General features: G+C 34.7%; 1 protein-coding gene across 15 annotated transcripts in view; it reads right to left on the bottom strand.

Moving 5' to 3' along the window:
* The window catches only part of GAS2 (growth arrest specific 2), a 180,175-nt gene that overhangs the window by 44,901 nt on the left and 109,870 nt on the right, over positions 1-25,404 (bottom strand). For 13 of the 15 annotated variants that reach the window (XM_063671054.1, XM_054438137.2, XM_063671051.1 and 10 more), the window contains 2 exons: positions 18,040-18,181; positions 11,346-11,453 (listed from right to left, as the gene is read on the bottom strand). In XM_063671054.1, the coding sequence (XP_063527124.1) occupies positions 11,346-11,453; positions 18,040-18,181 (250 nt within the window). Of the gene's footprint in view, positions 1-4,924; positions 4,958-5,539; positions 5,588-11,345; positions 11,454-18,039; positions 18,182-25,404 lie in introns of those variants that run through there. The other 2 variants (XM_063671059.1, XM_063671058.1) reach the window with 2 other exon arrangements.

Genomic DNA, 25,404 nt, shown 5'->3' on the forward strand with positions numbered 1-25,404 from the left:
AAGTTTTAAAAAAAAAAAACTTCAAAAGGAAATTTTACTGTGTGAAGTTTAAATCATATAAAATTTAGATATAAATTTTCATAATATAATTTAACCTGGATCAATCACTAACAGGATTACTTTAGGAAAATTACTAAATTTCTATTAGCTGCAGTTTCCTCATCAATAAGTTTTATAAATTAACAGTCATACTAATTTTTGTCATACAGTACTAATTAAGCTAAAATGAGATAATGTATAAAATGAAAGTACTTTACAAACAATACAAAAGAAAGATATCTGTACTGCTATCAAGAAAGAAGACAAAAACAGTTAAGAAAACATGTTATGTAAAAATTACTTGACACTTAATTTTAGGAAACTTGCTTTCAAAGCATTAGTTGCTATGCCAACGTTTTCAGTTTGCACTCGGTCATATGTTTAGTTTGGACCCTTTAATAAAAGTAAAAAATGATACAAAATGCAAATTCATCTCTCTACCATACCGTAGCATGCTCAGAAAATCCTTCCATACCTATTGAAATTAAGAGGATTTAATCTTAACTGACCAAAGGCCATAAATATAAGTTTATAATTGTAGTAAATTGTAAATGTTCCTTAGTTTCTTCATTCCTAGAATAAATTTTTGTTTCTGGAAGACTTTTCAAGTAAAGAAAAGAAAATCAATAACTATACTGAAATATTCTTGTTGGGTTTTCTAGTTTACGTTTTTGTTGTTATTGAGGCTGTTTTGTAAGATTCTGTTTCCTGGGTGCTTTTTTGTTTTTTGACTCTAGAATAGGGATTGGCTGTTAAATTCCTTGTTTTGCCAAAGCACATAGGCAAAGGAATAAGCAAACTAGGAGCTATGCATCGAGTATAGGTAAATTACTAATGGATTTTAAAAGTTGAGCAGTAATACTTACAAAATGACATGCCAAATGTCTATATGGTCTGAAATGGAATGAATAGCATATAATTAAAACTGTGGGCTCTGAAATCAGATACATTAAATTCAAATAAAGGCTCTGACACTGTGTAATCTCTGACAAGCAATTAGCTCTCTAACACTTAATTTCCTCATTGTTACTATGAGGATAACAACAGTATCTACCTCAAAGAGTTGTGAGAGTTGGAAAAAAAAAAAAAAAAAAGAAAAGAATCCGAGGAAAGCACTTAGACACCAGATACACAGAAAGCATTTGGTGAGTATTAAATAGTATATGATACAGTTTAGATATTTGTCTCCTACCCATGTCTCATGTTGAAATGTAATCCCCAATGTTGAAGGTGAGGCATGGTGGGAGGTGTTTGGATGATGGGGGCAGATACCTCATGAATGGCTTGGGCCATCCCTTTGGTGATAAGTGAGCTCTCGCACTGAGTTCACAGATTTGGTCATTTTAAAGTGTGTGGCACCTCCCCTCCCACTCTCTCTTGTTCCTACTTTCACCATGTGAAGTACCTGCTCCTTCTTTTTCTTCCACCATGTGTAGAAACTTCCTGAGGCCTCCTGAGAAGCAGATGCTGCTTTCTGTACAGCCTGCGGAACTAGGAGCCAATTAAACCTATATTCTTTATAATTACTCAATCTCAGGTCTGCCTTTTCTTTTCTTTTCTTTTTTGACAGTCTCGCTCTGTCGCCTGGGCTGGAGTGCAGTGGTACAATCTTGGCTCACTGCAAGCTCTGCCTCCCGGGTTCACACCATTCTCCTGTCTCAGCCTCCCAAGTAGATGGGACTACAGGTGCCTGCCACCACGCCAGGCTAATTTTTTGTATTTTTAGTAGAGACAGGGTTTCACAGTGTTAGCCAGAATGGTCTCAATCTCCTGATCTCATGAGCCGCCCACCTCGGCCTCCCAAAGTGCTGGGATTACAGGCATGAGCCACTGCCCCCAGCCAATCTCAGGTATTTCTTTATAGCAATGCAGTAACGGCCTAATGCAGTATATGTATATAGAAATATAGGATAAAAAGGTGTATTTTTCCACAAAATTTTTGACTTGGGATTTCAATTTCAGTTGTAGAAAAATCAACCTGAGATCCCTGTTAAAATCAGTTAAAATGCCAAATCAGTGGACCAATTCAACTCTGTACTATATTGTTGCTTTTCACTATACACACATATATTTCTGTATATATTTTTTGTGTGTGTATGGAGGTGTGTGTCTATCTGTATAATATACACATACACTATATATACATACATATACACACACACACAACATCACTAGATATAAATACACATATATGGAACAAATTTATCTTAATGGCAGGAAGGTCATAGCAATGCAGAAATCGGGAATGCAGATTACAGAAGCTGTGCAGTTTTTCAGTGAAGTCATTTGACTTTTCAATGCTTCCTTAATATGATTTGTGGCCAATGAAAAAGTAATTGTACATTGATTCTAGATACAGCATAATGGCAAAAGAAAATTATTCAAACTGAAGTAAGGTGGCATGTGTATTGCACAATTTAAAGCCGTGGTAAACCTTGCTAACTGAGTTGGAGATGAGTAAGAATGCTTATCAGGTCAAGTGAAGGTAGACACTATTGAAAAATCTACTCATTGCTAAATGGCCAATAGTGGTAAGTTTTTAATGAAGAATAATTTTTGGTTTTGAGCTTCTCTTTATTTATTGTTTTTCACATTTAATATGTCAGTGGAAGAAGAAATGAGCTCTCTAACTTAAATTAGAATATAGAAAACTGCCCAGATGTATTATTCGGTTGGTGCAAAAGTATTTGCAGTTTTTGTCATTACTTTTAATTATTGTAATAAATACCAAATTTCATTGTCTTTCTTGCTTCTTTTTTTTTTTTTTTTTGAGATGGAGTCTTGCTCTGTCACCCAGGCTGGAGTGCAGTGGCACGATCTCCGCTCACTGCAAGCTCCACCTCCTGGGTTCACGCCATTCTCCTGCCTCAGCCTCTCGAGTAGCTGGGACTACAGGCGCCCACCACTGGCTAATTTTTTGTAGTTTTGGTAGAGACGGGGTTTCACCATGTTAGCCAGGATGGTCTTGATCGCCTGACCTCGTGATCCGCCCGCCTCGGCCTCCCAAAGTGCTGGGATTACAGGCATGAGGCACCGTGCCCGGCCATCTTTCTTGCTTTTTAAAAAAAAGTGGTGTCAAATGGATGTAGTTTCAGGGTGCAATTCTTGACAGTTTGTTTTGAATTTTTAAGATTTTTTTAAGGGTTTTCAACCTGAAAGGATAACTCTCAGAAAAAAAACACATTAGCTGAATTATTTACAGCAATGGTTAGTTATTATTTATATTGCATTTATCTAAAACATATGCCTATCTTAGAGACTATAGGTTAAGAGTATTTATCAATATCTGCAAAGTCCTTTGAGATACGTTTTACCAAAGTGTAAATTACAGCAACGGATGACAAAACAAATGAGAGTGTCTTTAGTGAAGCAAAAACATAAAGGAATTAAAAGCTAAAAGCATTTGAACACATTTTAAATGTTATTGCTTGCATTTCCTGAATTAGTGTTTAGTTTTGAGGCAGTTGGGAAAACTGAGTTTGGAAATATTCATGTATTAATAGCACTCATATTTATCTTACTATGGCTTAGAGCACTATAAATGTCTGAGATTTTACATACATCAGAAGCAAACACGGCCGTATTTTCCCCTAGAAACAAATCTAGGCATTAATATAATTTTAACATGGTATTCACTGTTCTCATGCATTGCTAAATTAGATGATGTGTATATGTGTGTGTGTGTGTGTGTGTGTGTGTGTGTGTGTATTTTTTAATGAATTGTTGACTTTCAGCTGCTGAGTAATGGCTGCTTCTGCAGCATTTCCACTAAAGATAAATGGAGGTTTTAACCTCTTCGCTAGTTGTTTAAAACTCCTTTACATTTTCACACAACAGCCCATTTTTCATCACTAGGAAAAATATGAAATTTGAACCATGCTACTTTTTACTCACAGTAAATCAGTATGTGTCATAAGAGAAAAAAAGAACGTAATATCCCCCACTATCATGGACCTTTCCTTAGAGCAAGTCCCAGAAGACATTGCCAAGTTCAGTTGCTATAGCAACAGAGCTCTGGTGCCTCTCTTGCTTGGTTTGTTTCAGAGAGTTGATTTTTACCACACAGGCATAATCCTGAAGAATTGTTATGCTAAGGAAGAAATTACACAGAGTCAATAACAATGTGTGTGACCTTTCTATTGATCTGTGATGATTTAATTTAAAAGTAGTACAAAGGAGGTAACGCCATAACATTTCAAATCCCTTTGCTGACTTCCAATTAAATTATTCATTGTCTTTTCTTTAGGCCCCTCAAGTACTCATATTTCTTAAACTAGAAAAATACCCTTAAGCCACTGGAGCATCAATATGGAATTTCATATTATTTTATCCAACTGTGAAGTTCTGCTATGAAAATGTCTTGAAGTAATACCAGTCTACTTAAAAAATAACTACAATTAGCAAGAGAAGACTCAACAAGACTATACTGACAATATGGGAGAATTATCTTCTATTGAAAAGATATCAGGATAGATAACAACATGTCTTATTATAGAATTCTAGTTAATTTTGCCTATTAAGGAGATAGACCACATGAAGAATTTTATACAGTGTCCATCATACAGTAACAAAAATATTATCATACTTTTTATCCTGTCATAATATAGTCAGGCAAATATATTATGTATCTTTATATTAGGCACTATTGATTATGCAAGTGAATGCCCTTTGTATTCTGAATACTTTTAAAGTAAAAATGGTGTAAAAGTACTTTACTATGGTTGAGCATGAAATATATTATAAAAGGTATGGATTATTTATAGAGGACTAGCCTTTTGAATAAGATATTTGCATTTAATGGACATGCCACAGGTGGCAGCTTGGAGTGGAATGTGTTGTAGGTTTGGCAAGTCACGGCTTTGACTTTTATTTATTTTACTACTTACTTAAGAACTTCTCTAAGACTTTATTTTTTCACCTGTAACAAAAAGATAAAAACAATTTCCAAGTTGTATGGTTTAGAAAGAATCCTGTGATATAAATATAAACATAAAGCAGTTGGTAAAATGCCTGGAACAAATGATCCTTATTAAATTGTAGCTGTCTTTTCTTTAAAGGTTTTCCAGTCATGTCCTTGAAAATCATTTCCAAATGGAATTTGAAGGTAAAAATGAGTACAAATTAAATATTCCTTAATACCTCAAAAATATATGAGTTTTAATTGTGGCAAGATGTAGACAACTTTCAATATAAATTCTATGTTACAAATTATTCCTTTTGCTTCAATTGACAATGTCTTTCTCAAAGTATGTTTTTATGACCTCCTAGCACAGGAAGATGCTCTGGGGGATAAAAAGGTGGGAGGGAGACTATTTCTATGGTTAAATACATTTGGAGAATGCTGAACAATATATTTCCCTCTAGGAGCTTACAGATCCCATTAGTATATTGAATCATCCAAGAAATTCCAGGTAAAGTGATCAATACTGCTTAGTGGTAAAAAGTGTAAACTTAGGAGTTAGGCTGCCAGGATTTAGTGCCCACTTCCAATGCTTATTACCTTAGAACTTTGAGAAGTTACTCAACCTCAGTGTCTCAGTTTCCCCATCTGTAAAACGGAAATGGCAACAAAATTTTCCACACGAGTTTGGGAGGTTATAATGAGATATATCAAGTGTTCTGATACAGGCTAACAAAGGCAATTATCAGTAAATAAGAGCAATTAAAGAAACCTGTTTCAACTCTTAACCATGTTAACTTTTCTTTACAAATAATATTTTTGAATATCTTCTGGAACTATTATTCTTGGCAACACACTTTGAACAACCCTAAGGTACAATATTAGGGTAGTGATAAATTGCAATTAAGTAAAAAAGTATTCATTACATTAGTGAGCAAACCAAGTAGCACAAAATGTCATCTACCTCACAACATGTGACCCCACTGGCTGCTACTTTGTCAGAAATTTTTATTATCAGAACATTAGAGCAGCTTAGCTAAGTGTAAAGACCTTATCACATAGATGTTCTATTCACTGGGGCTGTCTGCATCCATTTCATAAATTAGCACAGATAAGTTTATCATATTAGGTTATTTTCCTGTCATTAAAAACTGAGCCCTAAAGGAATGGAACACCAAATGGTTAAAATTGTAATGATTAGTAGAGAAAAAACTGAGTACGTAGATCATTGATAGGGTCTGCAAAGATAAGGAAAGACAAGGCATATTATCCAGACAGTAGATAAACATTTGCATATTTCCAGGTGCTAATCCTAAACAATATCAACTTCCAAAATGGAGACAGAAAATAGTAAAGGAAGACAGCTTCATCTAACGAAAAATATGCTACAAGTTCACAACAATATGCAAAAATTCTCTGTAGTCTAAATAATACCGTGACTCCAAAAAACCTCCCCACCATTTTCTGGAAGATAGGAAGCTCAGCAAAAGGACGATTCAAATGAGCAGTCTGCTAATTAACGTGACAACTTTCAGAGGGCTTTTAATTTATTCTCAAATTTTTAACTGTATCTGTTTGCTGGTTTATCTTAAAGAGTTCATATTTTTAAAATGATCATCAGAAATTTGCAGAGCAGAAAAAAACACACTCATAATTCTGTGTCCTCGACAAATAAAAACTATTTTCTATTATTCCCATTTTCTTTGTCTTTATCCTAATCATTTCTACACAGAGCTATTTTATATGTAAATATAATTTAAAAGCCTCTTTTTTTCACTTACAATGACATCTTAAGCATTTCCTTCCAACAATACACAGAAGTCTTCAAAATGATCATTTTTAGCACCTGACTGCTAATATTCTTTCATGATCAGACATGCAAATGATTTTGAATTGTGTTGTTGGTACACTGAATCTCTTCCTATATATTGTTCCAAAGTGATTTTCAAACTTCAGGACACATATGAAATACCTGGAGGACTTATTAAAACACAGGAGGCTGGGCCCTACCCTCAGAGTTTCTGATTTAGTAAGTCTTGGGGGAGCCCCAAGAATTTGCATTTCTAACAAGTTTCCAGATGATGCTGATGCTGCTAATCTTTGGCCATTTTAAAAATTACTGTTGGAAGAGACTGGGTATGGTGGCTCATGCCTGTAATCCCAGTACTTTGGGAGGCCAAGGCAGGCGGATCACCTGAGGCCAAGAGTTTGAAACCAGCCTGGGCAACATGGTGAACTCCTGTCTCTACTTAAAATACAAAAAAAAAAAAAAATTAAAAATTAAAAATTAGTTGGGTGTGATGGCACACACAGTAATCCCAGTTACTTGGGAGGCTGAGTCACGAGAATCACTTGAACCTGGGAGGTGGAGGTTGCAGTGAGCCGCAGCACTGCACTCCAACTTGGAGTACTTAGGTAGAACATAGCCATCAAATTGGAATTGATAAGTCAAATACCACAGACATTATTATTGCATCTAAGACATATTTCTGAAGTCCGTTTTTACAGGCTCATTCGGATTTGTATTGCCAAGTGACTTCTTGATACTTGAAGCCTATGTAGATACCAGCTGACTGAATAAACAAATGAACAAGAGAAAATTCTCTCCTCCCTGAAATCAAGACATTAGTCCCGAGATCCACCTGTTTACATTTCAAAGATATGTATTATGGTTGAATGGGAATAATCCAAATCTCTGCTACTGCAGAAATCAGCAGGTTTTATCATCACTCTCCAAATTCAAAGTCACTGAAAAATAACTGAAATATTTATATCTTGGAGGAGAGTACATTTGCATCTGCACAATATAGATAAAAATTAGCTGCATTTGATAGTTCAAAAAAACAATGTTGCTCTTTGGAAAGTACCAGGCAAAAATTTGGCTTTGACAAATTATTTTTCATAAGCTAGAAACAAAAAAAATTCCCATTTGGCAATGGATTATTAGGATGTTTTCCTAAATCCTCAGAGGTTTTTCTCTGTACTAAAGGATTCTTAATATTTAGGCATGGATTAATCCTCACCTGTAAATGGAGATATATGAACATAAACAAGCCTGTCTACAAAAGTACATAGATGGCTCTATTAATACATAACTACAGATTAGATAGCCATGTATGGGAAGTATCTATTCATACATTGGTTTCCAGAAATCCACAGACAAGACATATGCTTAGTAAAGATATTCTCTGCAGAAAATATCTTCCCAGTCTTCCTTTGAAATTTGCAGGCATTCTTATTTTTTCATTCATAGTTGTTGTTACTGTATCTGTTTGAATGTATAGGGAAGATATGTTCATATACATACATAATCATAAGTTGACACATAAAGTGATTAGGTGTTGTCAACAAACTTTGTAAGGTGGTTAGCAATGGAATTGTTAACTCTGGCTTAGTTAAACATCAGTCAAGAGTTAACTGTGTTAGGCACAGGCTTATCAAAAGAATCTTGTATCTATGACTTTCTCTTTTTTTTGAGACGGAGTTTTGCTCTTGTTGTCCAGGCTGGAGTGCAATGGCATGATCTTGGCTCACCACAACCTCCACCTCCCGGGTTCAAGCAATTCTCCTGCCTCAGCCTTCCAAGTAGCTGGAAATACAGGCATGCGCCACCAAGCCCAGCTAATTTTGTATTTTTAATAGAGACGGAGTTTCTCCATGTTGGTCAGGCTGGTCTCGAACTTCCAACCTCAGGTGATCTGCCCACCTCGGCCTCCCAAAGTGCTGGGATTACAGGCGTGAGCCACGGTGCCCGGTGTATCTATGATTTCCTAAGGAATAATTCTTACTGAGTTAGTGTTCTGGTAATTGTTTTATCTTTAAGTAAAGGTAAACAGTCTCATTAGCCTTAAGTGACCCTGAATTGTTCTTTGCATTGGACAGGTTCATTATGACCACATGAATACACTGCTGCTCTCAGGGTGAACAACTAACTAGGGGACAAATGTTAAGACACAATGTATATGTCATTGTATGTACACTTTATAGAATAATATACATAAATACTGCCAGTAAATATGATCATATTAGGCAGCCTCAAAAAAGATGTGACAAACTTTAAAATACGCCCATGTGAAAAATACAAATTTAAGAAATGCAAGAACTGCCATGAAGACACTATGAGGCAGTTGTTCACCTATTATGTGTGAGAATTTGACTATAGGCACTTACTACTTACTCCAGGGGTTCAAGGAAATACAGTTAAAACATTAGCAGTGACAACCATATGATCATTTGAAAACCAATTCAATACCTATGAGATTTTTTGAGTAGTAACTGCCAGTTCCTTACATGAGTAAGGAGCAGAATGGCAATCAATTAAATATAGCCCCTACCACAAATTGAAAGTAATAGCATAAGCATATGCACATCAAAGAGACATGTTTAGTTTTTCTAGTTAACACAGAGGAGGAAATAGGGAAAAATGTACAATTCAAGGCACATGTGACCTGCCTATGAAATTTTAATTTTTAAGCCTCCAAGGATAACCAGACACATAGAGGAGCCTTTTTTAGAGTCATGTTACTCCTTCAGGGTGGAAATGAACTCATGACAAGCCAAAGGATAAGTATTTCAATCAATATATGTTCAAGAATGTTTTCCTTTTTTGACAAATAGTTTTGGTTTGTAATTTAGGCAGTGATAGAAATTTATCTTTGTTAAAAATTAAGTTTTTAAAAAACGTTTTATTTTAAAGGGAAATGCTATAAAAATAGTAAAATTGTATGTGGATAGTACAAATATCAAGAGAATAAATGATTAAAGATCGTTAAGACATTATTCTAAAACACATCATAATAGCATGATGCCATTACTTGCTGGACTAATCAGTGAATAACCACGTCACAGTTAACTCTCTTATTGCAGGTTCACGTGGAACATTAGAAGTAAGAAACTGAGTGTGCACAATATGTTCTTATGTATTAGTTGATATTAAATTAATATCCCTAAGAAATTTGATACAATTTTTTTCAGTACAGCAAATCTCAATTTCTCTATAAATAATGCATGAATAGATTTAATAAAAAGATAACTATTTCTTGAAAAGAAAAATGGAACTTCAAAAAACTTGCCTTATATAGTGAGGACTATAAAAACATGTTATTCATAAATGTGGACATTAAAATCCTTGACAAATGACTAAATTTGCATCTGAAAGCTCAGATGCAAATAAACATATGTAATATATATTTTTGACTGAAGATATTAGGTTACGTTGGAGGGAGAAGTATATAATTTATTAATCATGCGTTTTATTAACACTTTTATTACAAAAACAAATAACTGTTTAAACAAATGACTCTCTATGTTTTGATTCTAAGCTCTGGGGCCTAATATTCTAATGGAGACTGATTATCAATTGAGAAAGGTCAACCCGGTAAAATTTAAACACATCTGTGGAGATTCTAGATCACTATTATTTAATGTACTAACGTGACAGCAGGCAGTTTGACTTAACAAAATATGTATGCTATCCTTGCAATAAAGAACAAAAGAACAATAAGCAACTCAGACAACTGCCTTTCCTAGTGAGGCCATTTACGCAGATCTGTCTCATACTCCAATAATAACACATTGTTATATCCTTTTTGCTGCTATTCCAAAACAGAATAGCAATTATTTCCTGGAAATTTAAGAAATATATTAGTAAATACTAATCTAAAATTAGATTAAAATTCAAAATCATTAACATTATATTTTAAGGATAAAATTATGATTAAACTTTCTTTTTTCAACTACATGTTGCAGAGCCTTTAAAAAGACCTGTTATACAAATAAGTTTTGGTCAAAAGTAGAAATTAAGAAAACTTTACAAGGGCAAAATTTCAACAGTCATTGCAGATTTGAGTATTGTGAGAATACACATTGCTGGTGCTAGATTTTCATATTCAAATCATTCTATTCTACAAAAGAGCAGGATATTTTTTAACTTTTTCAACTGAGGAAAGAATATAGTTTTAAAAAAAATCACAACCTCTCTTCCTTTAGAAATGACTAAACCATAAAGCAGAAAATTACTTTTATTTACAACTGCAGATTTCTAGGAATGTATCTGTATTTTTCATTTTCTTTTTTTTAAAGAATTATTGGTCTTAGTAAAAGTCACAAACTTACTTTGAGATATTAAATTATCTTGATTCTTAGCAAAACAGAACACAAGTGAAAAGGCTTCTTCATGCTATTTGATCTCCACAGTGTCTTTGCTGTGTATGCGTTTTGGCATATGTACAAAGAAAAAAACAGTTCTATTTAGACTTCAGTAGTACATTATAATGTATGCTACTTAAAAAAAATTCATACCACGTATCTTTAAATGTAAGCACCATATGGAAGTTCCTGCTCTTCCTCTAACTCAAATTCTGAATGTTCCCATAAAGAACAAGATAAGTGAAAAGTAAAACTTTACCCTAATGAAGAGGATCTTTTCTCCCACTCGGTATCTTCCTTGGGAGAGCCGCTCCACACAGAACTTGTTTGGGCATTTGCAAGGAGGATCTTCAGAAATTCGTTTCACCTGAAATAGAAGAGCAGGCACATTCATTCTTCCTAATTAGGTTGCATTTATGTTAATTTGCTCCAAGGACTCCACGGCCCCTGAACCCTTAATGACTTTAAACTTGTTCTTTATCTATGGACATCATGTGAGCATAGGAATATCACATTAAATCATAACCATGTAAAGTTCAGGCCCCAAAGACATCTGAAGGCAAATGACTGCACTAAGGCATAAGCTAGCTAATGACAGTGATGATGCTGGAGGATAATGAGCAGGAAATCAACTGAAATTATAGACTATACATAATCAGCTGGGTTCCTACTTTTGGAGGACTAAAAAGACCATGCACATTTGGGTTGTCAAGGTCAACCTATTGAAAACTAGAGTAGAAAGTATGTTAACATAGAGTTTATGTTACTTCAGTATAATTTTAATTATATTAATTTTACCCAGTTTCAAAATAAATGAGAGTGAATTTAACAAGTTGTTTTTTTTAAAGGAAACTATTGTTTCATCTTATTCTGAACTCCAAGATTTTCTCTAAGAATTAATCTCTCATTTACTCAGATTTACCTACTGCAACTCACTCCATCTCAGTAATTCCTACCTATCAAACCCTACTTCTTTGACCATGTTTTACAGCTTATACGTGTTCTATGTAATCGATGCCTGAATATCAGATTTTTATCCCTGTTATATCTATTCTCCCACTCTTTTAAAAATACATAATCTAAATGATATGTGCATAAAGCTTATGAATAGTTGTGATTACTAGGAGATAATATAATAGTCCATGATTTTAGGAACAATTTTATGTTTATGTTTTCCCTGACTGGGAGCCACCGACTCTGTCTGCTCTTCAACTCACCAACCAACCAAACAACCCAAAACAATAATCTCCTGTGTTTTGAGGAAAAGTTTCCATGGAAGAAACAGATAGCTGTAAATGATGTGCAGTCTGCATTTAGAAGCTAGATAGAACAAATTTAGAAATTGGCCTGGATTTTCCTCACCCGAATTCTTCCACGAAGATGTCATGATGTCTACATTTATGTCATGAAAGAAATGCAATCATTCTTTCAAATAATTCAATTTTTGACTTTAATCAGCCTTCTAAGCAAAAACTGTGCAGAGAGTAAAACATGAACTCAATTGCATCTTAATGTAAAGGAATTAAACAACTTGTTTTTCCTAGAATAAGAAATGTTCCAGAACGTTTGAAGCATAAGACACTAGAAGAATAACTAAAAAAAGGAAAAAACCCTGAAATTAAATTTATCTCATAAATTTATCACATGTACAATTATGACTCAATGAGGATGTATACAAAGAGAACCAACACTATTTTGGGGGGAAAAGAACAAAAGAACCAAATTTAATATATACATTGCCATTAGTCCTTTTTGCCGTCCTTAATTTTGCTGACATATAAACCTATGGCTTTTGGCACTTATTTTTATCATAGCATATTGTATCTCATTTAGTGGTTAACTTTAATGTCTTCTTGCTAGAGTGAGTTCCCTTAGAGTTAAGATGGTATTTCATTGTATTTTAAAATCATTGATATAAAGCACATCTTAATGGCAAATAAATATTCATTAAATACACATTGACTAAATAGATATATAAGAACATGAATCTATACAGGCCACAGGGGGAAATTAGAGGAACAAAATAATCATGGATTCAAAGAACCTTAGAAATAGCTTTCATCAAAAAATGAGAAAACTACTTAACATTAAGTTAGGGATTAGGGCAATTACTTTGTGTTCTGAGTTTGTTCTATCATATTATACTTGGTCTATAGATACATTCACCCCAGCACTAATAGATTTCTGTTCTAAGAGATTTTTGAAAGGTTATTTCTGAGTGGGATGATGATAATAAAATAAGATGTACAAAAGTTGAATAATGATCACATCATTTCCTTCCAATAATGCAGAACAACATTCTGGGACTGAGGGTAGGGTCACAGGACCAATGAATGTTGTCTATAGTTCCTGTTTTCAGTATTTGTCTATGCGTATCTTTTTCTATATGTGTTTATAGAATATGTTTAAATATAAATATGTGTATATGTATGTAAATTATGTTTATGCCATTGCTAGAAGTGGTACCGTTTTCCTTATCACCACAACTAAGGGCTTCCATGAGGAAAGCCAGGATGAAGAAAGGGAGGGGCATTGGGAGAAGGGGTTGATCATCCAGAAGAAAATCAGACTGACAGCATCAAGAAAGCACATGGCCTGAGGCCTGAACTTTAGGAGGATAATACTTGGCACAATTTTGCTGCCATGTGGTAATTAACCAAAGAGTAAATTGATGTTCAACTGGTTCCTCCACTAAAAAATGACAATCACAAGTCTGTATGGAAAGTATTTCCACTTTGCAGTGTTCTTAGACAAAAGACAGAAACTCTTGGTATCAAATGAAGTAAAATATAAGAAACATTTTCTCAAGTGGCCTGCCCTTCTCAAATGCCTTTCTAGCTTTGAAAATGGAGTTGATTTTAAAAATCAAGGGCTGTTTTTGTAGTTGTATGAGAGGTGGAAGCAGAAATGGAAGAAACAAGGCCAGACTGTGGCCAGTGGAAATATATTGTTAAGTAAACAGTGACTGGTGACATCTGTGCTTCTTACATTACCTAGGGAAAAGTCAGTCTGGCAGGTGTTCTTTTTTGGCTAGGAACCCAGCCAGTTTTCTGCTGAAATGGGATTTCAAGAGGAGCCTGATTACTCAGAATTATACTATCTCTCATCCCCAGACTGAGGAAGTTGATGGAGAAGAGGAAGAAAGTAAGAATGATTTCTGAAAACTGTATTCAATTCATTGTGTGAGAACTAGCTCAGCGAAGAGGAGAACTAAACCTGACTCCACTGTTTTATCACAGCTGAATCACTCTATCAGGACATCTGGAGAATAAATTAATCTGAATGGAAACCACTGTGTTTCTTTCATGATATCTTGATTAAGGAAGGTGATGTATTTTCCACATAGAGGGTCACCTATTTTTTCCCACTATTCACCTAAGTATCAAACAAAGAAATGTGAAGAAACATTGAAGATTTCAAAACTGGCAGTTATTGCTGAAACTGTTCACTGGAATATAATATTTTAACACAGATCTGCTTCTTTTGCTTTCTCTCTTTTTTCTTTATTTATTCTTGTTTTTTTCCTTTTTTTACTGCTCCTCTTTCTCTTTTTCCTCTTTCTTTTCTATTCTGGGGTGGCAGATAATAGCTTTCCCAGAGTAAAAATAGCCAATATTATTAACTAAACGCAGAAACTCTGCAAGCAATCTCTATTTTATATTTCTATTCTAAAACCCACGTTGGAGTACATCATTTTCAACCCTGAACTGCTATATGTGCCTCACATGCAGTGAAGCAGTTACTATAGGAACAATTTCCTTTTATATTAGATGTATTAATTTCTGATTTAAAACATTAGTGAAGCTCAAATTACTTTTCTCTCTGCTCCACTGTTCCTGAAATAAAACACTTCAGTAAAAAAACCTATCAAACAGAATGCAAATAGTTCAATGCAGTTTTCCCCAGTGTAAAATGAAGGAATAAGAGACTTCTGTGGTCAAATAAGTTTAGAAGATTCCAGGTTAAACAAGATCTTATTATGGAACTCACTAGAGCCTTTGATATGCCAAAGTTTATCACCAGACTCTGGATGAGGACTATAGTCCTCATCTATATATAGTAAGTTGTATTTCTCAACCTAATTTAACCATGGTGTGTTTGATCAAACATTGCTTGAAAAATGCCATTTTAAAGACTTGTGAAACATAATATTCTAGCTGACAAAGTTACAGAAATATCCACATTGTATATTTCCTACATTCGATTAAAACTTTTAACTGAGTAGATGTTTATGTTCTAAACTCTGGTAAACTTTAAAGAAGGTTTAAAGCTCCTGTGAAATCCATTCCATTGTTCTCAACTGAGAGCATACAATTTGAGAGTAGGGGAGAACCACCATATATTGACTGACTGGCTTACTATTGTATGGAAAATCTTTATTTCACTCTCTTTTTCTGAACTGGAGTATTGGTAAACTCTGAAGTCCTTTTCATAGTTTTCCTATCACCTTCTTGCCCTCTCTTCTTTTTCTCCCCCTCAAGGATTGCCAGATAGGAAACAAGCTAGTGAAGAAAGAAAATCATCCTAGCTACTTCTAGGTTCACAGAAATAGCTTCAGGTGGCAGCATCTCCGCGCTCTACAAAGCTACAGTAGAAATGAAAGGTGCATGAATTTCCAGAGCATGTGGCCAACTTGGAGAAACAGAATTAGGGAGAAGGTTAAACTTTAATTAGCTACATTGATAATTTATCCAAAAAACACAGTACTGGATGTAGATCGATAAAATATGGTCTTTGTCTTTGAGTACAAGGTCTGCACCTTGAGATGAAAGGATATTTGTGCCCAAAAAGGTAAATGCTTCATTAAATAGATACAAATACTTGCAGCACCAAGGAATGATTTGCCAGTTATACCTGGGATGAGAGATACCAGAAAAATCTTTATATAGGGGGTAGCGCAACCTGAATTTTAAAAGATAGAAAGGTGTTTAAAAGTAGTGTAACAGGTGAGTAGGCAGAAGTATGGTGAGAAAGCAACAATGGCTACATCAAAATTCAGGGACTAATGCAGCAGACAAAATAGCCAGAAAACACACAGTAGGCCAGAACATGGAGGGCTATGGACTATATGACATGTGAACAAGCTTGGGTTTCACCCTAGATGTTATAGAGCACCCTATATAATTTTAATCAAATCCAAAGTGCATTTAGTTTTATCCTTCTTGTAGCAGAAATGTTGTAGAGATGCATTTCAAGAATGGAGTGGTCAACAGTGTCAAATACCAGGAAGCAATCTCATAATCTCAGGACTAAAAAAATTCATTTGATCCAGTAATTCATTCAATAGGAGGATAAGAGGGACATTAGCCAGATACTCTTTAGTGGTCTGGAACCCTGACTATAAGGCATTTAAAAAAAATGAATGAAGGTGATAGCTGAGAGGAAATGGACTATAAGCAAGTATATTTGCCCCAGGGAAATATATTTATAACAGAAAGACAAGAGGTACATCTTACCCTAAAGTAAGTCTAATCAAAAAAGTATAATTGACACAGAAGAAAAAATGTTCTCATCAATATATAAACAATAAATCATTATCTACTATTAATATAATGTTACTCAATTTCCTTACAAAATAAAAAGTGAAATCCTATGAAAAGCAAGGTATATGACCAATTCTTCGAAAAAGTTATGTGATTTTAAAATCCTTTTCAGTAGCATTAAATCAAAATGTCTTGCCTGTTCTTCTTTAGTTCCCGAGTGATTGAACAGTTACCCAGAAGAAACCAAATTAAACTAGCTAAGATACCTTTAAGAGCTAATATGCTTGCTGCCCTTAACAGAAATGAGGGTTCTTAATCTATCAGAAAAACTGTTATATTTCGGCTCATCTAAATCTGCAATATAGTTGATCGTGTCACATGGAGAAAAGCAGAAGTCAGAGAAATCTCTTTTTCTGCATCCTGTAGTGTCTAACCATTTTCCCAGCTCTTTTCTGCTCATATCCTGGAGGAAGAAACTCACAGCTATGGACCACCAGTCCTTTTCAGTTCTGCCTATTTTTACAGCTGGCATTGTGGTTGGTGCTAGTTTCTAAGGACTCTCCCCATGTATGTGAGACATACGTCAGTCTAATGCCTCTGGCATTGCCATTTTCTATAAAATTAATAAGCAACTACAACTCCCAAAATACAAACTTTGCATAAACAACATCCCAGTCACTCATGATTTATCTCCTTTATTAATTTTTTTTTACATTTGCACTTAAAATATATGTGTGGAGGGCATATGCACACACATACTCAAGCACACTACTTTTCATAACCAAAAACTACTTAACAGACAACCAAGGTCACTTGAGAGTTTTAATTCACCATGTTTGCTGTTATACCTAAAAACAGTTTACTGTGATTCTGTTAAAACATTTCCTAACTACCAAAAAATTGTGACTCAAGGGCTCTTCTAAGTAGAGTGACCTTGAAGAGTTAGACAAAACTCTGTTGGAATCTAAGCTCCTCTCCTCCCCTCAGCAGGTTACTCAATTTCTATGTTTCCATTCCTCAAGAAGGAACCTGCCTTTCATATATGAGAGCACTTGAAAAACAATGGTAGTCCATAAAGGGCACTTAACTTCTCTATCATACATTTACTTTCCCTTCTTTAACAATCCTCAAGATCTTGTTTTCAGACTTCTTATCTGTGAAAGGGGGAATCGTGATCCAGTGACAAAGAGACTTTCATGTTTTCAAATACAATTTTCAGGGAGTTGACTTATTATTCTAAAGTTTTAGATATTGGCCTGCAGCATTAAATGACACTTTATTTTGAACAACTAGTTCAGTTTTGAATCTCAAAATGAATTGTAGGACTACAAAGTTTTTCATATGGGCTTAAAATAAATTTCAAGAAAATTGATATAGGTAAAGATTAGACTGATACAAGATTGCACAGAATATGTTTTGTAGTGCAAGAAAGACTAACCGTTGGTAAGAAGTCTGACTGATTTTACTTACTGCATCATCCAGTAAGTTTCCTGTACTCTTTTTTCCAGAAGACTTTGATGAAGGAGAAGGTGAAGGAGAAGGGGCAGAAAGTGTTTCTTCTTGTTCAATCTCTTTTTCCAGCTTTATCAAACCAGGAGGCTCCACACCATACCTTTAAAAAGACACTGGATCATTACATATGCGTAACTTATAATGATAAAATTACCCTATATTACATTTGATGACAAGCACCATGGGAGTAAATCGCTGACTTTTAAAAATAACATTCACTTTTTTTCTGGCATTGAAATGGTAAGCTCTTGAATTAGTATCCTTCTAAGCAGAGGAAAAACATGTATACCTGCTGTGTATGCATACGTGTACATATATGGACACATATAGTATACTAAAAATAAATAAAAACACTCAATGCAATATGTTAATGAAACAGCAACATGAATAACCATGTAAAATTTGGTCTTCAGCATTCACATTTACCAGCTTTACTGATACTAGTGCTGTAATTAAACTATTTTGAACCTAAGTTTGTTAAAAATAGAAATACAACCAAAGGGTCAGACTCAAGTTTGCAAACAGCATTCCCCAGAAATAAACATCTTTAAATGATTTAGCAGAAAAGAATTAACTTTGAATATATTTCCTATGGGTCCAGAACATTGTACTATGGGTTATACAGGGTCATAGGTTGTGCTCCTAGGAATAGCATAATGAAAGCACATATATTGTTTTGGGAAACAAATAGAGGAAACAGAGCATAGAGGAAACAGAGACATAATTTAGAGTAACAATGTATAAAAAATGTGTTTTGCAAATTATAAATGCCAGAAAAGTTCAAAGGGAGAGACATAGTTACTATCTCCTGTAATCATATATTTCTTTAGCTAAATATAAAATTAGATTTGGTTTCTTAGGTACATATCAACTGTACCTAGGTGGGGGAGGCCAACAATAATTCTAGAATTTGAGAGTTGTGAAGGGTTTTGGGGATCATCAACTTACACCCTTTCACTTTTACAGATAATAGAGATCTAGAGAAAATATATAACTAGCGAGGAGCAGGATAAAGACTTAAACGCAGTTTCTCTGACTTTAAGCAGGTGATTGGGTGTTAAAAAGGAGGGGAAAAGTCACTTGGAGATTTAAAAACATTTTTTTTAATCTACTATTATCTACATTTTAATCTATTTTTAAAAAATCTACGAAGTAAATAAACTATAGGTAGAGAATATGTTGACAATATGTTTTAGTACTTCTTATTGAACAGTACATGAAAACATCATTAGATTTAACCTTAAGTAATTGTCCTATTCTAACTGCTTATTATTTTAACTGATATCATTACACATATGTTCAGTACATACTCCTAGGGGAAAGCAATTTCCCTATTCTTGATATTTTGTTTTTGCAATGGATGTTCAAGTAGTTTTATTCCTGGCTTTTCTGCTTCATTACCCATCCACTGCAAGATAAATGGATTTATAAAATTAGTAAATTTATGAATACACTGAGCATGCTTTACTTAGTTTACCCTACTTCTGGGTAAGAAGCTGTCCACCGAGAGCCCTCCACATGGACCCCCACTTTGCTTGTGACTAGATAGTTAATTGGCCTAATTCTGGAGCTCTGTTAAAGACACTAAGCATGTCTATTGGCTTGGATCTTTTTAGCTGTAAAGGTGATATGCAAGTCTTTTATTTTCTATTTGTTTCAGAATTCTGATAGTAAAGAGGGGGTACTATGTGTTAGGAGCCCTTTGAGAGATGGAAAATTTAAACAAAACAGTCTAGTCAGCCCAATTCTACTGAACAATTACTGCTTTGAGAACAGCCTCTAGTCCACAGATTAATGTTTACTTACATAGATATCACTTGCTAAAAGACTGTAGGCACCATTGAACATATTTCTAATCTTTTGTACATAGGTACCAGTTTATGGGACAGGACAATGGGGGAAACGTGCTAGACTGCAAATTCTGTAGTGGTAGAGATCATTGTCTGTCTCATTCCAAGAATCACAAGCATCTCACATAAGACCTTGGCACAGGGCAATTACCTAACAGCTACCATTTGAATGTAAAAAAAATTCTCTATTCTCATATAAAAATAAGGTTCTTAATATAAATTCAGTCTTATGGTTTTGAATACCTAACTGCATATAAGGCTTTAATAAAACATGTAAGTATTAAATGTACAAAAATTCTTGACCAAAACAAGTTAATCTAGAAGACTTTAACCTTGTCCAAAACTAGAACACATTTTTTTTTTTTTTTAGTTTTCTAGTAATCATTGATTATGCTGAATTCTAGACAGCATCTGGTTACCTTGCTCTTGACAAGTACAAACAATACTCACATTAAGATTTGTTTCTCATTCTTCTCTGAGTTAGATTTTGAACTAACTGTTCCATTGACCTACTTAATTTTTTTATTTTTAAAATAATTTCAACTTGTATTTTAGATTCAGGGGTACATGTGCAGAATTGTTACGTGGGTATATTGCATAATGCTGAGGTTTGGGGTACAAATGATCCCATTACCCAAGTAGTGATCATAGTACCAAATAAGTAGTTTTTGTTTAGCCTTTCCTCCCTCCCTTGCTCTCCACTCTAGAGTTCCCAGTGTCTTTTGTTCCCATCTTTATGCCCATGAGTACCCAGTGTTTAGCTCTCATGTATAAGTGAGAACATGCAGTATTGGGTTTTCTGTTTCTGTGTTAATTTGCTTAAGATAATGGCCTTCAGCTGCCTCTATGGTGCTGCAAATGACATGATTTCATTCTTTTCTATGACTGCATAGTATTCTATGTCTTACATTTCCAATCCACCATTGATGGGCAATTAGATTGATTCCACGTCTTTGCTATTGTGAATGGTGCTGCTATGAACACATGAGTGCATGTGTCTTTTTGGTAGAATGATTTATTTTCCTTTGGGTATATATCTAGTAACGTGATTGGTGGGTTGAATAGTGGTTCTCAGCTCTTCGAAAAATCTCCAAACTGCTTTCCTCAGTGGCTGAACTAATTCATATTCCCACCAACAGTGCATAAGTCTTCCCTTGTCTCAGCAGCTTCACCAGTAACTGATGGTTTTTTTGTTTGCTTGTTTGTTTGTTTTTGAGACATGATCTTGCTCTGTCACCCAGGCTGATGTGCTTGTTTGTTTGTTTTTGAGACATGATCTTGCTCTGTCACCCAGGCTGATGTGCAGTGGTGTGATCATGGCTCACTGCAGCCTTGACCTCCTGGGCTCAAGCGATCCTCCAACCTCAGCCCCCTGAGTAGCTGGGACTACAGGCAGATGCCACCATGCCTGGCTAAATTTTTTGTGTGTATTTTTTTGTAAAGGTGGAGTTTTTGTAATTTTTTGTAGAGGTGGAGCTTGTCTCAAATTGGGGTCCAGTGATCTGTCTGCCTTGGCCTCCCAAAGTGCTGGCATTACAGATGTGAGCCATTGTGCCTGGCTTCATTGTGGTTTTGATTCACATTTCTCTGGTGATTAGTGATATTGAGAATATTTTTGTATGTTTTGGAGCCACTTGTATGTTTTTTTAAGTGTCTGTTCATGTCTTTTGCCCAAATTTTAATGATGTTATTTGGTTTTGCTTATTGAATTGTTTAAGTTTCTTATAGATTCTGGATATTAGACCTTTGTCAGGTGTGTAGTTTGTGAATATTTTCTCCCATTCTGTAGGTTGCTTGTTACTCCATTGAATTTCTTTTGTTGTGCAGAAGCTCTTTAGTTTAATTAGGTCCCATTTGTCAATTTTTGTTTTTGTTGCAATTGCTTTTGCAGATTTACTCCAGTATTTAGAAATCCTAGTATTTCCTAGGATTTTTTCTAGAATTCTTATAGTTTGAAGTCTTACATTTAAATCTTTAATGTATCTTGAGCTAATTTTTGTATATAGTGATTGGTATGGATCCAGTTTCATTCTTCTGCTTATGGATACTCATTATCCCAGTGCCATTTATTGAACAAGAGAGTCCTTTCTCCATTGCTTATTTTTGGCAACGTTGTCAAAGATCAGATGGCTGTAGGTAGGCAGCTTTGTTTCTGGATTCTATATTCTGTTTCATTGTTCTGTCTGTTTTTGTACCAGTACCATGCTGTTTTGGTTACCGTAGCCTTAGGGTATAGCTTGAAGTCAGGTAATATGATGTTTCTGGCTTTGTTCTTTTTGCTTGGAATTGCTTTTGCTATTTGGGCTTTTTTTTTTTTTTTTTTGGTTCCAAATGAATTTTAGAATACTTTTTTCTACTTCCGTAACAAATGACAGCTGCAGTTTGATAGAAATGGTGTGGAATTTATAGATTGCTTTGGGCAGTATGGCCGTTTTAATGATATTGGTTCTTCCATTTGTTTGTGTCATCTATTATTTCTTTCAGCAGTGTTTTGTGGTTCTTCTTGTAGAGACCTTTCATTCTTTAGTTAGATGTATTCCTAGGTGTTTTATTTTATGTTTTTGTAGGGAGATAATTTGACTTCTTCTTTTCCTATTTGGATGCATTTTATGTCTTTCTTTTGCCTGATTGCTCTGGCTAGAATTTCCAGTACCACGTTGAAGGAGTGAAGAGAGTAGGCATCCTTGTCTCATTCCCCTTCTTAAGGGAAATGCTTCCAGTTTTTGCCCAGCTTTTGCTTCAATATGATGTTGGCTGTGGTTTTGTCATAGATGGCTCTTATTCTTTTGAGGTAGGTTCCTTTAATGCCTAGTTAGTTGAGGGTTTTTTTTATCACGAAGGGATGTTGCATTTTATCAGAAGTTTTTTCCATATCTATCAGATGATCATATGGTTTTTGTTTTTAATTCTGTTTACGTGGTAAATTACATGTATTGATTTGCATATGTTGAACCAATCTTGTATTCTAGGAATAAAACCTACTGGATCATGCGGAATTAACTTTTCGATGTGCTGTTAAATTCAGTTTGCTAGTATTTTGTTGAGAATTTTTGCCCCTGTGTTCAACAGACACATTGGCCTGTAGTTTTCTTTTTTCATTGTGTCTTTGCCAGATTTTGGAATCAGGGTGATGCTGGTTTTACAGAATGAAATTGGGAGGTGTCCCTATTCCTTAAATTTTGGAATAGTTTCAGTAGAATAGGTACCAGCTCTTCTTTGCATGTCTGGTAGAATTAGCTGTGAAATCATCTGGCCCAGGGCTTTTTTGTTGTTGTTGTTGTTAGGCTTTTTATTACTGATTCAATTTCAGAATTCAGTATTGGTCTGTTTAGGATTCCAGCTTTTTCCTGATCCAATCTTTCGAGGTTGTATGTTTCCAGGAATTTATCCATTCCTCTAGAGTTTCTAGTTTGTGTACACAGGGTGTTCATAATAGTCTCTGAGGATCTTTTGTATTTCTTTGGGATCAGTTGTAGTGTCATCCTTGTCATTCCTGACTGAGCTTCTTTGGATCTTCTCTTTTTCTTTGTTGGTCTAACTAGTGGTGCATCAATCTTGGTATCCTTTCAAAGAACCAACTTTGGGTTTCATTGATTCCTTGTATGGATTTTGGGGTCTCAGTTTTCTTCAGTTATGCTCTGATTTTAGTTATTTCTTTTCTTCTGCTAGCTTTGGGTTAGTTTGTTCTTATTCTTCTATTTCCTTTATAACCTACTTCTAAAATTTCACAAATCACTTAACCTTGATAAGTCTATTTTCCATCAGAAAAGTAGAAATGAAAATGGCCTGTTCTCAAGGTCTGTTGTAGCAGTGGATGGAGGGAGGCAAGAGGAAGAATCTTAGAAAAGCAACTGTTACTGAGCATCTTCAATGCATCTGACATTGTTGGATATCTTGACATATATTATTTCTGAATCTCAGTTTTATTTAAATATAAAATGGAAATTCTAATTTCTATGTTTTAATATTATTAGAAGAAATTAAAAAGTGTACTTCATGTGCCCAGTATAGTCTCTGACACATGGCACAACATCTGAGATTGTTGATAAGTTAATTGACAAATTAAGTGGTGTACAATCTGGAAACTGCAGCACTAAAGTTCTGTTGCTAAAATTCTTGGTTTTTAGAATATATTATACCACTGAATGACATCATGTTAACTGCAAAATTAAGGTGTTAAAATACAAAGTAATATTGTTACATTCTTTACCAAAAAAATTACTGTAGTCATTCTTGAAATAAATTTCCCTAGAATTGTGAAATGTCAGAACTATCTCAGTACTGGAGTTTAGCAGATCAAGTTATAAATTCAGCTTTGCTACTAACTCACTGGATAAAATTCGGCAAGCAACCCCTTTTAAACTCTGTAAACTTTTCTGCCATCTTAGTTCCAGGAAGCTATAAAATTTGGTTATGTTTAATGTTCTTAAAAGAATAGCATAAACTTGGTAGTGAGGCTAGAGTAACTTAAGACGTGACAAGTCACAGCCAATTAAGTCATCCATAAGTGAAAATATCATATTTGAAACTTAAATTAGGTGAATTGGAAAATATGATTTCATTTGTAATTGTAGGTGGATTCATGCCACCTTTCAGGAATAGATTGCACAATTTTTAAATTTTTTTACAAAGTGAAATAATAATACATATGTTCGAGTAACAACAGACTTGGCTCTATGTCCAATATAAACAAAGTAGACTAGGTTTGAATAAAATTGGTAACAAAGTCACACATGGAAAACCTTTCTCTGGAGATTTTTCTTTATCTGGGAATGCTGAAAATTAGTTATGCCACTGAACATAAAAAATCAACACTAAGTCCCAAATCTCTGCTTATATTGGCTTTTGAATACTTCAAACTGCCTAAGAAGGTAAAGTCAGCCAGTCCTGAAACGCATACTTAAATATGATTCACTGGCTTCCTGTCTGTCTGGAGATGTCAACAGATTGTAAATCACAAAATTCCCTTTGGGTTGGGGTCTTGCACCTGCAAGCCAACTTAGTCATCAAATAGATCTTTTTTCTGTTCTCCAAAAGGCTGCTTCATTCTGGTTTCCATGAACTCTATACCACTCCACATTTTTATTTTGTCTATGAGGTTTTCACACATTTATAGTATTTTCCACTCCCTTCCAACTACAAGATTTCAGAGTTTTAGAATGGGGTAGCTGTTGTTCTCAAACTAATTAAGGGTCACACTAAAGAGACCAAGAAGGTAGAATCCACTAAAATCATATCCTCATACCTTTATACCCCAGTGATAATGAAAGTACGGTGAATACTCAAAGGGCAACATATTTTTGTCTCATTTTTTTTTTGAAAAAAGTGATAGGGAACAGGTCTTGTGGTTAATGACTTTATGATGAGGTTTTAGGAATGGATTTCTCATTTTTCTGGCACTTGACACAGTTTTTGAGCTCTAGGTAAAATAACTAAGTCCCCAAACTGAGGCCTGAACTAGAAAATTTACTCA

Source organism: Pongo pygmaeus, chromosome 9 (assembly GCF_028885625.2).
Source record: "Pongo pygmaeus isolate AG05252 chromosome 9, NHGRI_mPonPyg2-v2.0_pri, whole genome shotgun sequence".
Classification (NCBI taxonomy): Eukaryota; Metazoa; Chordata; class Mammalia; order Primates; family Hominidae; genus Pongo; species Pongo pygmaeus.